Source organism: Helobdella robusta (assembly GCF_000326865.2).
Source record: "Helobdella robusta unplaced genomic scaffold HELROscaffold_10, whole genome shotgun sequence".
NCBI classification, from domain to species: domain Eukaryota; kingdom Metazoa; phylum Annelida; class Clitellata; order Rhynchobdellida; family Glossiphoniidae; genus Helobdella; species Helobdella robusta.
The window spans coordinates 3,366,872-3,382,415 of NW_008703571.1; the positions used below are offsets into that span (position 1 = coordinate 3,366,872).

General features: G+C 33.2%; 1 protein-coding gene across 1 annotated transcript; it reads left to right on the forward strand.

Annotated features, from left to right (window-relative positions):
- Positions 1-4,055: 4,055 nt before the first annotated feature.
- Positions 4,056-7,089, forward strand: HELRODRAFT_190058 (hypothetical protein; the record flags this gene model as incomplete). The annotated part of the gene is made up of 6 exons (XM_009012009.1): positions 4,056-4,128; positions 4,219-4,357; positions 4,948-4,967; positions 5,077-5,265; positions 5,398-5,963; positions 6,218-7,089. The coding sequence occupies 6 exons, from the start codon at positions 4,056-4,058 to the stop codon at positions 6,401-6,403; spliced, it is 1,173 nt and encodes a 390-aa protein (XP_009010257.1). The 3' UTR covers positions 6,404-7,089.
- Between the last annotated feature and the right edge of the window lie 8,455 nt (positions 7,090-15,544).

The following is a 15,544-nucleotide window of genomic DNA, read 5'->3' on the forward strand; positions in this document are numbered from 1 at the left end:
AAAATATCATTATTTCACATGACGATAGAGGGCGCTTATAAATGTCAAATACCAGTTTATTGACATTTCGTCAACCTTGATATCTTACGACTCATAAAATCCTTAAGATACCAATTTTTTGAATAAAAATAAACAACGGGAGCAACGGCTCAAAATGAATAATAATCTGCGCTTTGATTATGGAATCTTATTGATTGTTTTTGTTACATTTTGTAACTTTTTACAAAAGTATGAAAACTGTTGATACACATACTTCAAGTTGCGAAATAACGAAAAAAATGAAATAAACTTAATAACACTAAAATTTTAAGACTAGATTATATTGAAATGATTATATTTCCATAGCCCTATCTGTTGTACAACGTAAGTGATGCGTTACGTGCCTAGTTTCTTCTTGACTGTTCTTCCTCTATTGTACACTTGCATGCATTTTCTTTTATGCGCAACTGTCTGTCCACTGCAATCTCTACTTTATATTGTATCTTCATGATGTCAGTCAATCAATCTTTGTTTAGCGTCCAGAGACCCAGTTCTCCCGAGGTAGGACGTTGTTTTCTTTGCCATCAATTTTTTGCGCCAAATTAGACGATCAGTTGTATCCATTTCATTTAAATTTAGAGCTTTCATAGATTTAGAGCTTGATTGTTTGCGACCAGGACTTCTTTGGACGGCCTTTCGGACGTGTGCCAGGTACTTTAAAATCTGCAAGAGAAGTTATGGCACTGTTTCCACTTCGTTTGACATGACCAAACCACCGCAGATGGTGTTGCCGGCATTCGTCCTTTAAATCATCTAAAACAGCACGACGCAGGATTTCGGTAGATTTGATGCGGTCCTTCAGACTAATTCGTTGTATCCATCGGAGCAATTTCATGTCGGTTCGTTGAAGTTGTTCCAGTTTGGTTATCATTTGCCATGTTTCTGCACCATATAACAACACCGGACGTATCACAGATTTATAAAGTCTTGATCGTAGTTGTAGTGGGATGTCACGCCGCATCAATATAGAAGCAAGGAGATGCCATTTATTCCAGGCTACACGTATGCGTGCTCGAACGGCAGCTTCAGCTGTTCCAGTACAATCTAGAACATTCCCTAGATATTGAAACGATGTGATTTTCTCTACCTTAATGGCTTCAAAAGCATTGTTATTTCGTATTTGTTTTTGTGGTTTGATGCAAGCAGGACAAACAAAATTGGACATTTTATATAAAGTACCAATTATTTTTGAACAACGTTTGTGGCACCACTGGTTACACTACTGACACTTGATTTAATTGTTACCTACACCAGCTTTGCAAACTGAACAGGGCCATCGTCCAGTAGCTGTGGATTGGATGGGTTCACCAGTGACTGTTCATTGCTTTGGTTTTGCTGATGTTGACTTTGAATCCATGATCGGCGAGTCTGGTGTTCCAATCTGCAAACATCTGTGTTGCATTCTGCTCAGACGTGGCTGTTAAAACGATATCATCAGCATATATTAGATTCCAAATGTCACCAGTGCGTATCGGTTTTGTGATTTCTTCCATCACAGTTATAAATAACAGTAGACTGAGAATCGAGCCTTGGTGCACTCCAACGCCGATGTCAAATGCATCTGTGTTTCCAACCGTTGTGCTGACAAAAGTCTTAGTATTCGTATATACTGTATAGCTGTTGCTTGTTTGGTAAGGTGAATTAGTTACTATCCCGGTTTGTTGTTTAATTTTATTTCCGTGTTGTCTTCGATTGTCATTTGGACGCGTTTTACTTCAATTTGATTTGTCTGCAAGGCTTTCGTATATGACCTTTTTTTTGCCGCATGTTTGTATGTTTTTCTCTATCTCTTGATGGCGAAACCGTCGTCTATGGCCTTTTTTCCTCAATTCCAGCATGTTATTATGTCTTTCTCTGTCTGTTGATTGCAAAACCATCATATATGACTATTTTTTTGCAGTTCCAGCTTTCTGGTTGTTTGTAGTCTATCACACCCCCAGTGAATTTGCCTTATTCTTGTGTCGTTCTTGAACATCAACTTTGCTGATTCCAACGTCATACACTGCTCCAGAATTCCTCTGAGTGTTTTTTTCTTTGAGATTGCGAGGTCATTTTTTATATCTGGGCCTCATAGGGCTTGGACTAATGCTTTTATTGCTGTTCTGTCTCTGAAATCCGAGGTACCTGTTGGGTGCAGGCTTATCCTCTCTATGTCTTGTGCTAGTTGTTGAGCAGTTTCCTCCGGTTTCTGCATATGGTGGTTGAGCTGTGTCAAAAAGGTTTTTTTTTGTTCTCATAACGTCAGTTAGTATCTCGAAGTTGTCACGATGTTAGGCAAGGATTAATTGTGGAACTTTCAATGCAGAGGAATAACCGTGAACGGTGCTTTTTCTTTTGTTTCTATTTGTATTTTTCACTGGTACTTCCGCTCTAGCTCGTCGACTTATTCGTTTAATTCGTCCATTTTTTGGTCTATTTTCTGGATCAATTGCTGGTCGTTCTTTAACTACGCTTTGATATTTTTTTGTTCATTCTGTAAATCAAACTCTGTCAGGCGCGGAAAAAGTAACAGCATGCAAGGAATTGGAACGATGAATATAAAATTATGAATGTAGAACGTATAAGACGCATTTAGTGGGGGTAAAATAAAATAATAGGGGGAAAAAATTGGTAAAGACATGTAGAAAAAATGAACAGTAAAATAAGTATAAATGGTAATGTACGTGGTAATATAAATTGTAATACTACGGTAATGATAAATTGGATGTATCTTTTTTAAATTAGATGTATCGAGTTTCTCTAGTACAATCATTCTTTATTACAGAATTTTTTGATCTATCAAAAATTCGCTTTTGACATTAGTGTAATAAGTTGCACTATCGTTAAGGGTCAGTCTCCACCAACTTGAACCATGGTTCACGCCCGACCATCTCCGATTTTTTTTAAATTTGGATAGAAAGTATCTCAATATTTATCTGTTCGGAAACTGATAATTAATAAATAAATTTAGTGTATATTTCAATTATTCTTCATGTTATGAAAATTTTTGTGAAACACCCAATTTTTGAGTGATTTTTTCAAAACATGTAGAACGCCATATCTCTCAAACTAGACAATATACCTATACAAAGTTTTTTGTGCACATTAATGAAACAATGTAATAAAAAAAATTAAAATATATTTTCCAGAATCAACAGATTTTTTTTTGTAAATTTTTACGTTTTTGGCGAGTTATAACCCCAAATTTATCGTAAAATTAGTATTTGTTTTATTATATAGTTGAAGAACTTGTCTTAATTTAGAAACAAATTATCGTTAAAATTTGTTTTCAATTTTTTGAGCCATTGATCTTCAATAAGTCAAAAAATTATAAAACTAAATTGGTTTGGAGCCTTTTTTGACCATGAAAACACTTTTCTTTTAATTGTTTTCTATAGTACTTTTATAGCTTAACAACATATCCAAAAACAAAAATGGGCTCATATCATTATAGTGTTGTCAAAACCTAAACTTTAATTAAAATTATATCCGGATAAATGGGAAGACAAATGTTTCATGAAATGTTATTTATTTTGGTCTAAAATAAATTAATGGTGACATGTGCAACAATTTATTTTATCTACTATTTTAGATTTTTTTTAAGCATTTCCAATTGCTTTTTTGTCTCTACTCAAGAAACTTCAATACCTTTTAATTTCGCATCAACATATTTATAAAAATCTATTCAACTTTTCATTATTCGTCTATGCCAGCTCTTGTAACCAATTTTTTCCTTTTCCAATCCATTGTAAGGACTTTTTCTGTTGCTAAAAATTGTGTGGCAATTTAGTTTATGATATATTTAATCTGAAAAACTTAGGCATTGCCTATTCTCCCCATAAAAAAAACATTCCTTTGAAACAACATTTCTCATGTTTTGTAGTGGTTGAAGACGCCTGGTTCGTTGACTTGGAACTTATTCAACATTGCTGCATAAATGATCCTCGTATCATTATTAATTTATTGGTATACTTTGAGCATAATATTAATTTTAATCTGATTTAATAGATATTCCGAGTACTATAACTCTTGGCCAAATGATCCAGGAAGCATCAGCTCAAGGTGTTGTCACGGACAGTGTTGCTAAAAAACTTATTAAATATCATGGTAGTTAGTTTTGTTAAATATAAGTTTTATAATTGTTTTATAATAATCTTACTTTATCTAAATGCATTTTTCTTATTATTTAAATACTGGTAGATTGTCACTTGACTCCATTTGCCAGCAGCACGGTAAATGACAATGGACAAGCAATATCGTGCATCTATTTTAATTCGCTTCCATTGTTTAATTACCTCACACAGTACCTCCCGTTACCAAATATTGTACTCGTTCCAAAGTATGTTTTTTTTCAAATTTGCATTTTTAATCGTGGTATATACAAAGTGATCTGACATGAAGCATGCGGGTGTAAAGAACATAATTCCATATTCACTTTTGGCCAGAGAGTCAATGATGTAATTTAAAATCATTTCACATTATGAAATGATCTTTGGAAAAATATATCTGTTTGTAAACACGATAGTGGTGAACACGTAAACAACTGTGATTAAATGTATTCTGAAGAAACAGTTGACAACTTGAGACAATTGGCTGTGTGTTGCTATTAATTTCTAAGTTTGTTGTTGCTTTTAATTTCCCATGCTAGCTAAAAGCGCCTTTTACACATATAACGGAAACTTTCTTTTGCTTCATTTTGCTCATCTTTGTTAAATTTGTACAATAAAAAATACTTTATTTCAAATATTATGAAATTATATTATTAATATAAAACTTGGATAAGTAATGTAAAAATGTCAGTGTATGACAGAATCATTCCACATTATATTCACAATCTTTGTAGTTTTTTTAAATTAGTTGTTTTTAATTTTTCTTGTTTTTTTTTTACTCAATCTCTTCAATCTAAATTTATTTTTTCACCTGTGACAGGTTTAATCCTTCTAAATCAGGTCAGTTGTCAACATGTTTTGTCAACATCATTGTTCATGTCAAAAATTTATCTGTCCGGAAACTGATATTTTATAAATAAATTTAGTGTATATTCATGATTGTTGATAGGTGACGTAGCGAAGAGTCCAACTGCTTCTAGGAATCTTATAAATGACGATGAAGTAACATTGGGCAATCATAAAAATAGTTCAGGTAAAGATGAAAAGTGTCAAGTGGCACAAACGATTGAGAACTCGCAAGAGCAGTTTTATGATGACTTTAGTGACCAATTTTTCATGGGTTTATGTCCGAAAACAGGTTTTTCTTATCGATTTTTCTGTATAAAACTTTCCAAAATTTTGTAAGATTTGAAAGTTGGTTTAGATGTCATTCCTTGTTTTAGACAACGGTTACTTTTTTATAAATATACCTAACATTTAATAAAATCAGGTAAGAACATCATGAAGATGCAGGTAGACATGGAAGGCTTTCTCCCAAATGAACTTTCGGTCAAGGTAGTCGGCAGCACTTTAACAATCAGTGGTTGTAAAGAAGATGAAATACAGAAAATCGAATTCATGAGAAATGTAGTTTTACCATCATACGTGGATTCTGACCAAGCTGGATGTTATTATTTCAAAGGTTGCATGGCCATCCATGCCCCTATCTCTAATTTAGAAGCCGCCAACCAAGCTCAACAGAATCAAGTAAAATTAAGTTCTAAAAAACAATCTTTCATCACAATCACACAAAAAAAGTCTACGCAAAACTACAATGAAAATTTGTCAAATCAGTTGACTGATTCGTCATTTGAAAACGCAGACAATTCTTCTGGTTCTGTCACCTCAAAAAAAACAAATGGTAACAACCATAAATCAGTAGTTTCATCAAAGAACACAGTACATACGAACATTCCGTTTAATGTTGCCGTTTTAGTAAATGTGGAAGGTCATGAATACATCAGTCTCGTGGTGGAAGTGAGCAAACTGTTTAAACCCAATGAAATTGTTGTAAAGGTTTGCATTTTTCATTGATTGATTTTTTTTCACCAGTAAAAATACTTTAACACCATTAATAATAATAACAACTTGAGAGTTTTATACCGATAGAAATTTGTTATTTTGGGTTAACGAAACTAAAAAAAATACTTACATTTTTCAATTAGTTTATATTTTTCAAATAGTTGACATTTTTCAAGTAGTCGTACTTCTACTTGGAGTCTTAATAATTGTGTCGCATTATCAATCTACTGTTCATTCATTTTTTTAAGGTACGAGAAAACAAAGTTGTTAGTGTCACTGGGGAAACGAGAAGCACCGATGAATCAAAAAAGAGCAGGCTGTATGCGTTTATTGAAAGAGAATTTGATTTACCGAAGAAAATTGATCGTAAAACATTAAAGGCAGGTTGCACTGGTGATGGCTTGCTTAAAATCTTTGCCAGAGTTGCCACTTAATATTACAGTCAATATTTCAATATGAACTGAACTTAATACATTTTCGACTGTTTTTTTTGTTTTACTGTTACGTGTGTTCTTCGATACGTCGCTAACAAAGTTCTTGCTAAATCGTTCATTGGTGCAAAGTTCAAAAAAATTATCATGAATTTCACACCAAAATATCTTACATTCTTAGGACGGAAAAGTTAATTTGGTTTACGTACGTCTTAAATAAACTTGTATTCTATCAATTTATATAGTCTACAGGAAATTTTAAAGATGCAGTAATCTATATGGCTCCGTATGTCTATGTAATCAGCGGATATGTGCAGGGTGTGTGCAGTGCCGGCTCGAGGTATTTTGCCGCCCGAGGCAAGACCCCAGTTTGCCGTCCTAGCTAAAAAGCACCAATATATTAAAAAAATACCTTAAAGTAAGATTAAGAGGAACTTACAAAATCGTATATTTGCAAAACATTAAATCCTGACAAGGAACAAACTTCCGATATAGAAAATAATAATGATCAGACATAATGTGAGCAGATACAATATTTGTCAAAATATTAATAAGAGGTGTTTGAGAGCGAACTCTGGTGAGTAAGTTAATGAGTAGAGTGAAGTGATATGAAAAAAATTGTTTTTATTGCCATAATCTAAATTTACATTAAAATCGCCAATTATGTTTGTTTGCAGTTTGGAATTAATAAGCTCAAAATTATTTTAAAATTTTAAGAAATCTGAATTTGGTGGTCGATATAAGACTACATTTCTGACAGGTTTAGATTTAATGTCAGGTAAGTTAGAATTAATATTTAAATTAATTAGAGTAATCGATATTGATACAATAAATGCATAGATTATTTATATCATCATTAATTAATTTGTAATTAAGAGAATTGTTAGTAAATGAAAAAAACACCTCCGCCCCTTTTGGAATCCCTTACATGACCCTCAAAACGATAATAAACTTATAATATCTTTAAAAACATTCAAATTTTTTAATTCATTAAGATAATTAAAGATGAAACATAAAAATTCTTCCACGTGCAATGATCTTGTCACCTTTGCAAAACCAAATGGCGTGACTTATTACCAATTTCGTAAACTTAAAGATTTTTACAATAAGGTTGAGAAAAAATTTTCGATACTCCAAAACACATATAATAAATAAAAACAAACCCACATATACCCAGTGGATCATCCCGTAGATGGACAGTTTTGAAAAATATTCTTTGAAAAACAATCTTTCCAAAACTTTCGAGTGCAACAAGATGGGAAAGAGGATTGAAGCTGTGCGACCTTTTAGATATTGTGCTGGAGAAATCTTTGATGCTCTTTTTGAAATCAGCCAGGACATTTCTTATGATTTCTTATAAAAGAACAACTGGAAAAGGTCATAGAGCAACATTTGCATGAAGAACAAGCAGGCTTCAGAAAGGACAGAAGTACGATCCAACAAATTCTGATGTTGGGACTGCTGATAGAAGATGCAAAAAGTTGCGGTCAGAAAATCAACCCTTGCTTTGTTCATTTTAAGAAAAGGTTTGATTCTGTCTGTCATGAAGGTTTGTGGGCAACATTTGAAAGTATGGGGACATCAGAAAATCTGGTCAAAGTACTGAAAGGGCTTTATGAAGAATCAAAAATGTCGGTAATAATAAGTACAGAACTCGTGGATTGGATAAAGGCAGAAATTGGAAGCAGACAGGGCGATCCAATATTACCAATACTATTCATAACATTGTTAGAAAGAGCAATGGAAAATTCGGAATTGGCTGGAATTGACATAAGAAGGAGAACTGTTAAAGATCTCAGGTTCGCAGACGATATAGACGTTCTAGCTTCCAGTGAAGAAGGTTTACAGAAGCTAATTGAACTAACACATGTTGGTGGAAAAGATCACGGACAAAACGAAGGTGATGATTACGGGGAAAGACAGAAACATTGCGGAATTTCAGATAGAATCAGAAAAACTCGAACAAGTAAACCAGTTTGTGTACCTTGGCAGTCATATAACCTGTGACAACAACTGAACAAAAGAAATTGACAGAAGGATGGCAATAACCCATGGAATGTTCGCAGCATTGAAAGAAATATGGAAAAGTGGAAATATATCTATAAAAACAAAGTTGAAAATGATAGAATTTTACGTTTTTTTGAGCTTGCTCTATGCACGTGAGACATGAACAATAAAGAAAAGAGACAAAGACAGATTGGAAGCATTTCAGATGAAGTGTTACCGAAATTTGTTGGAAATCAGTTGGAGGCAGAAAGTAAAGGACGAAACCATCAGAAATCAACTTGGAAGACAGAAAAGTGTATATGACAAAGTCAGAGAAAGAAAATTAGGATTTTTTGGACACATTTGTAGAATGAGGGAAAACAGATTGATTAAGATGGTACTAATGAGGAAAAGAGATTGGAAGAAAAAAGTTGGTAGACTTGCAGAGAAATGGATAAATAACCTTACTGAATGGACTGGTGTTGGTATTCTGAATTCAATAAAACTGGCCAAAGATAAAAAAAGGTTTTTGGAAAGAAAAAAACATGTAAAAAGCATGCTTAGATGTACACCATCGGCCTTAACTGTCCCCTGATGGGCAAAGGAGGATCATTGATTTTTTATGATCCATCTTCACGTCATGAAGCAGAGGTATTAACTTATAAAATCCAAAACTTTAAATTTTGCTGTTGTATTGTGATATGGTTCAATATTTTGAACCAAGTAAACTTAGCAAGCAAAGTCATTCAGAATAATGAAATTGACATTTCTGAAGCCAAACAAATTGTGAACAAAACTGTTAACTTCTTAAAGTGATGTATCGCTCAGATGAAGCTTTTGAAAAAGTTATTTCTGATGCAGAATTAATCGCAGCTGAATTAGATTTGGAGACATCATTTGAAGTTTCTATTAGACCTAGGTTTAAAAAAACAAATGTTATCTTATGAAGCTCGAGATGATCCCATTACAAATCCAAAAGATAGATTTAAAATAGAATGTTTTAATTGCATTTTGGATAGTGCCATAAATTTGTTTGAAGAAAGATTTAACCTGTGAACAAATTGATTGATGCCTTTCAATTCCTGCACGATATTGCAAATATTAAAAAAGAATGTTTAAAGGAAAGTCTTAGAGAAAAATATTTAAATTTAAACAAAATATTAAGTACAGATACTACGACAGATATTGATGTCATGGAATTATTAGATGAATTACCTGCATTATCAGAATTGATTGAACCAAAAGCATCACAATTAAAAGTACTAGAGTTTATTTTAAGAAACAATTATTTCACTCCAAATGTTTCAATTGCTTTACGAATTCTGTGAACACAGCCGGTACCAGTTGCAACTGGAGAGCGTAGTTTTTAAAAACTGAAATTGATTAAAGATTAAACAGGTCTTTCTTTAACTTCCATAGAAAGTGATAATACTAAAAAATTATATTTTACTGAATTACTGGTTTTGCATCTGAAAAGAATAGGAAAGCAAATTTCTTTCACTAAGTCATGTTAAAATATGCCCATTTTGCTTGTTTTTGTGTTTGTGTCGGACAGATCAGTGCAGAGAGTGGATCACTAAAAGCAAAGGTGAACAAATGAAATCTCTGTATCGTATAGCAAAACAAGCAAAGTGCACGAAAAAAGACAGTTGATGCCTCATGCATCAAAAACGACAAAATGGTTCTTGAAGAAGATGAGATCAAGCTACAGTGGAGAGAATACTTCAACCGTTTGTTAAATGAAACAAATCCCATCAATGTTCCACCCATCGAAGGTCCGATTCCAGACATCACTGTAGAGGAGCTTACAGAATACAAAAGCCCTGAAAGCTATGAAGGATGGAAAGGCAGCAGGGCCCTTTGGACTCACAAATGACATTATCAAAGCATCTGATACTGAAGGTATCCAAACGTTACTAAAACTTTGCCGAGAAGTGCGGAGAAATTGCTCAATGGAACTATAGTTCCATTCAGTCGGCATGAGAGTTTCGCTATACAAAGGCAAAAGTGATCCATTGAACTGTTCATCATATCGTGGTATACGTCTGTGAGAACACACCCTGAAAATTGTCGAGAAAATCATTGAGAGAAGATTAACGTCGTGCATCACAATCGGGAATTATCAATTTGGTTTCCTAGCTGGTAAATCAACAATTGATGCAATTCACATCCTTCGGCAACTGCAAGAGAAGTACCTCGCAAAGCATCAACAACTATCACACATTTTTATAGACCTTGAAAAAGCAATTGATCAAGCTCCCCGTGAAGCAATCAGGTGGAGTCTACGTCGACAACTCATTCCAGCACAACGGTTGGAAACACAGATGCATTTGACATCGGCGTTGGAGTGCACCAAGGCTCGATTCTCAGTCCACTGTTATTTATAACTGTGATGGAAGAAATCACAAAACCGATACGCAAAGGTGACATTTGAAATCTAATATATGCTGATGATATCGTTTTAACAGCCACGTCTGAGCAGAATGCAACACAGATGTTTGCAGATTGGAACACCAGACTCGCCGATCATGGATTCAAAGTCAACATCAGCAAAACCAAAGCAATGAACACTGGTGAACCCATCCAATCCAGAGTTACTGGACAATAGCCCTGTTCAGTTTGTAAAGCTGGTGCAATTCAATCAAGTGTCAGCAGTGTAACCAGTAGAGTCACAAACGTTGTTCAAAAATAATTGGTACTTTATCTAAAGTGTCTAATTTTGTTTGTCCTGCTTTCATCAACCCACAACAACAGTTTCAAAAAAGCAATGTTTTTGAAGCCATTAAGGTTAGATAAAGTCACATCGTTTCAATATCTAGGGGATGTTCTAGATTGTACTGGAACAGCTGAAGCTGCCGTTCGATCACGCATACGTGCAGCCTGAAATAAATGGCATCTCCTTGCCTCTATATTGATGCGGCGTGACATCCGACTACCACTACGATCAAGACTTTATAAATCTGTGATACGTCCGGTCTTGTTATATCGGGCAGAAACATGGCCAATGACAACCAAACTGGAACAACTTCAACGAACCGACATGAAAATGCTTCGATGGATGCAACGAATTAGTCTGAAGGACCACATCAAATCTACCGAAATCTTGCATCGTGCTGGTTTAGATGATATAAAGGACGAAAGCCGGCAACACTGTCTGCGGTGGTTTGGTCATGTCAAACGAAGTGGAAACAGTGCCATAACTTCTCTTGCAGATGTTGAAGTACCTGGCACACGCCCCAAAGGCCGCCTAAAGAAGTTCTGGTCGCAAACAATCGAGCAAGATATGAAATGGATACAACTGATTTTCTAATTTGGCGCAAAAAGTTGATGGCAAAGAAAACAACGTCCTACCTCGGGGAATCGGGTTCCTGGACGCAAAACGAAGATTGATTAGTATATACACTAGATTATCAACATATATATATATATATATATATATATATATATATACATGGTCACAAATGCAAATTCATGGTTTTCAAATTTAGTTATATTAGTAAAAGTAAGCAGTGGCCAGTGGCGGAGCTAGACAAATTTGAAGGAGGGATTAAAATTTTGAGATTTATTGTTGCCGTGTAGCCAAAATTTCGCTGGTGGCCTTTTTTCTACCTGTGCTTAAAGTGAGTAGATCTGTATTTCACTTAACGCAGGCAGGCAGTATGTATACATAATAGTTGATGGAAGTATACGAAAACACGAGTGAAACTAGTAAAAAAAACTGTTGAATAAAAATTTTAGTTGATATTTAAACTGAAAAAAAGAATGCAGATATAATGCATATAAAGGTTAAAATTTGTAGTATATATACTTAATATTCAACATATATAATTTGATATATACGTTTGATATATGTTTGCAAAAATCATTTATCTGTCTCAGATAAATACATCTGAACTTTCAATTAACATTACGTATACGTCCACTATATAAAGTCCACTAAGAATAACTGTTTCCAGACTATGTCGCCATTTTCAATTATTAATTTAGGCTTTTTTTATTACATTGGTACTTTCTGAATAATAATAATGTCATTTTATATAGCGCCATGGCAAGCGACTGAGGTGCATTATTATTATAACAAACACAGTGTGTCGTTACAAGTGAATCCGTATTACACACGTTTTTACATTCGAATACAGACATTGCATCAACAATGCCAGACAACTAATATACTCGTATAAGTGCTGTAAATGCAATATAAGTGCAATTTCCATTGGTTAATTCTGTAGATTCACTCGCAAAAAAATTGGTTTATTTAATCATGAAAAGTAAGTTCGGATTGTTACGTTGCTATCTTTCGAAAAAATTATTTCTTTTTATGTAAAAAAGTTATAAGCAATAGGAATGGAGGTACGTGAAAGCTAATAAATCTTCTCTAAAACATTTTGGTCGTTAAAAAACTGAATCAACGTTGATGAAATACATTTCATTCTTCCTTTGAACATTCTGCAAAAAAATTAAAAGTTTAAAAACTAACACATTTTATTAGATAAAAAGTGCATAAAAGGTACGGCATATTATTTTAGACAATAGGATTGTACATTCGCGGTAACAATCAGCTGACTACTACGATTTGCTCACAGTGCCTGTTCTTTATGCTGCCCACACCAAAACCAAAGACTAACATTTCGACTATTCGACTCGGTTGTTGTTACGCACAAGTGTGTGCGCGTTGTTCCTTTTTTGAAACAGCTTATGTAGCTTTTAAAAAAACTTAGTTGCAGCTAAACAAAGAACATTAAAACGCAATTACTGAAGTAAGACTTTATGATGAGCGAGTTAGCTTAGTTGGTAAAAGTCTCACGCTGTTATTACCGTTTGGCCTTAAAGAATATCTTACGCCGTGCTTGCTCGTGCATACATAATGTGTATATGTATGTCGTACAATGTGGATAATACAGCCATAGAGGTACCAAAGTTTAATTATAAGTATAGAATAACATGTAGAGCTTTGCGTTTATGCATAATAAAAACAAAAGATAAAGTACGCCCTTAGAATTTTTGGCACCCCTTAACTGAAATTCGTTCTTGTTTTAATTTTTTAAGTTATAAACAACTAGCTTACAAACAATAAAAATATAAATTTTACAACTATTTTTACTAAAATAAAAATACGATACTTACATAATGTTGTCGAAAAAAGATAACCAAATTTATTAAACGTCAACTTTTCTAGCTTTTACTAAAACAAACACTATCGTAATTTCTTTCTTTTTTTTATTATTCTTCAAAAATCAGGGTCTGACAGACGCAGAAACTGTTACAGCATGCCAAGCAGTAGTACAAAATTAAACAAATAAGCAAATAAATAAATAAAAAAAACGGAGAAAGAAAAATGTTTAAACATGAAAAATAAAATAGAATAAATAAAAAATAAACAATAATAATAAAATAAAGAAAATAAAATAAATTGACAATAAAATGAAGTAATGGCACAAAAACGCAAATTAATAGACTAGATGATGACTTAGTGAGCTGATCGATATATAAAAACTAGTTGTGTGAATGATAAAGAGTAGAGCTAAAGAAAGTGGAATGACTCTTATTAGAAAGAAAATTTATTATTATTATGTTATCAGGTAGGGAAGAGAGGCTAACTTATTTGAAAATGAGAAGTGATTGAGCGTATCAAAAGCTTTAGAAAAGTCGAGGGCAATATCAAAATCTTCAAAATCTAACTTGTCAAATTAATTATCTAAAATGCTGAGAAAAAATTTTCCAATATGTTAACGTACAAAAATTGTTTATATTCATATTTAATTGATTTCCAAAAAATATTAATTAATCATTAATGATATATTTATACTATACATAATATACATTCAATTTTAAACAAAAACAAGATCATTTGGGTATTCTTGTACAAACAAACAAATTCATTCCTAAAGTAACCCAGGTTATATGACCGCGTTTAATAGGTAGTGGAAAAGGTTATATTTTTGTAATTTTTTATTATTTAAAAGTTTTTAGATATAGTATTGGTTTTGTATAAGTGTACTTGAAAATAGGCACCCAGGGCAATTGCCTAGGTTTGTTAGTTTTTGCTACACAAATGAAGCAATATGCTAAACCATTTTTTCTATCCTTGGCCAATTTTTTTGAATTCACAGTCCCATACACGTTCATTATGTAATACCATCTATCAATTATTTTGGCAAATTTTCTGTCTCCAATTATTACCAGTTCATTCTGTGATACCATCCATCAAATTTTTTGGCAAGTTTTTTGTCCCCAATTATTTTCAATAATTTTTATCCGACTCCGACACTCTGGTTTTGCATACATAAAATACACAGATGTCTGTTATTTCAACTTTATTTCAATATTACGTAGAAGATATTACCATTTTTTCTAAACTAAAACATTTCTTGTCCAATGGCTAGTTTTTTGTCAATTCTGAACAATTGTTGTTGCTGACGTAGTACTCTGAGTCTCATTTTTAATTACTTGTATTTGACACCAAAGTAATTGTAATTATACATTGTATTTGAAAATTTAGAAGTACAACGTACAAGTAAAATACTTTACAAAAAATTCACAGAATTTACAATATGAAATTTAAAATGTCTTATTTAGAAATTTTAGTCAAAATTGGACCGGTTTTGTATATGAACCAGATTTTTATCACCTAAATTTTAATATACAATGTTTGCATCTGTGTTTTTGTATATAATCGTACACACGCATGAATATCCACGCTTACACGTTGTTCATTGTTTACATGTGAACATGTATGTAAATGTATAATAATCAATAAAGCATTTGCAGCGGATATTAATAGATCAATATAGTTAGAAAACCTGTGATCTTTTATAGTTTGGTTTCCCAAAGCAATTCCTCTCAAAATATTTCCATTTCTCTATTGCATTTCCCATTGACTCCGTCAACAGTAGTAGTTATAATAGATCGCATTGTAGGTTTCCAATTTCTGCTTTGATCCAATCTTATCCCTGTATTTGAACTAGAGCCCTGCGCGGTTGGAATTTTCAAAAACCGCAACCGCACAAAACCGCAACATTTGAAACCGCACAAAACCGCAGCGTTGAAAACCGCAACCGCACCACCGAAAACCGCAACCACACCGCAAGAAAAAACAACATTAATGCTTTTATTGACATTATAAATCACAACTATCTACATCCAAATCACTATACTCTA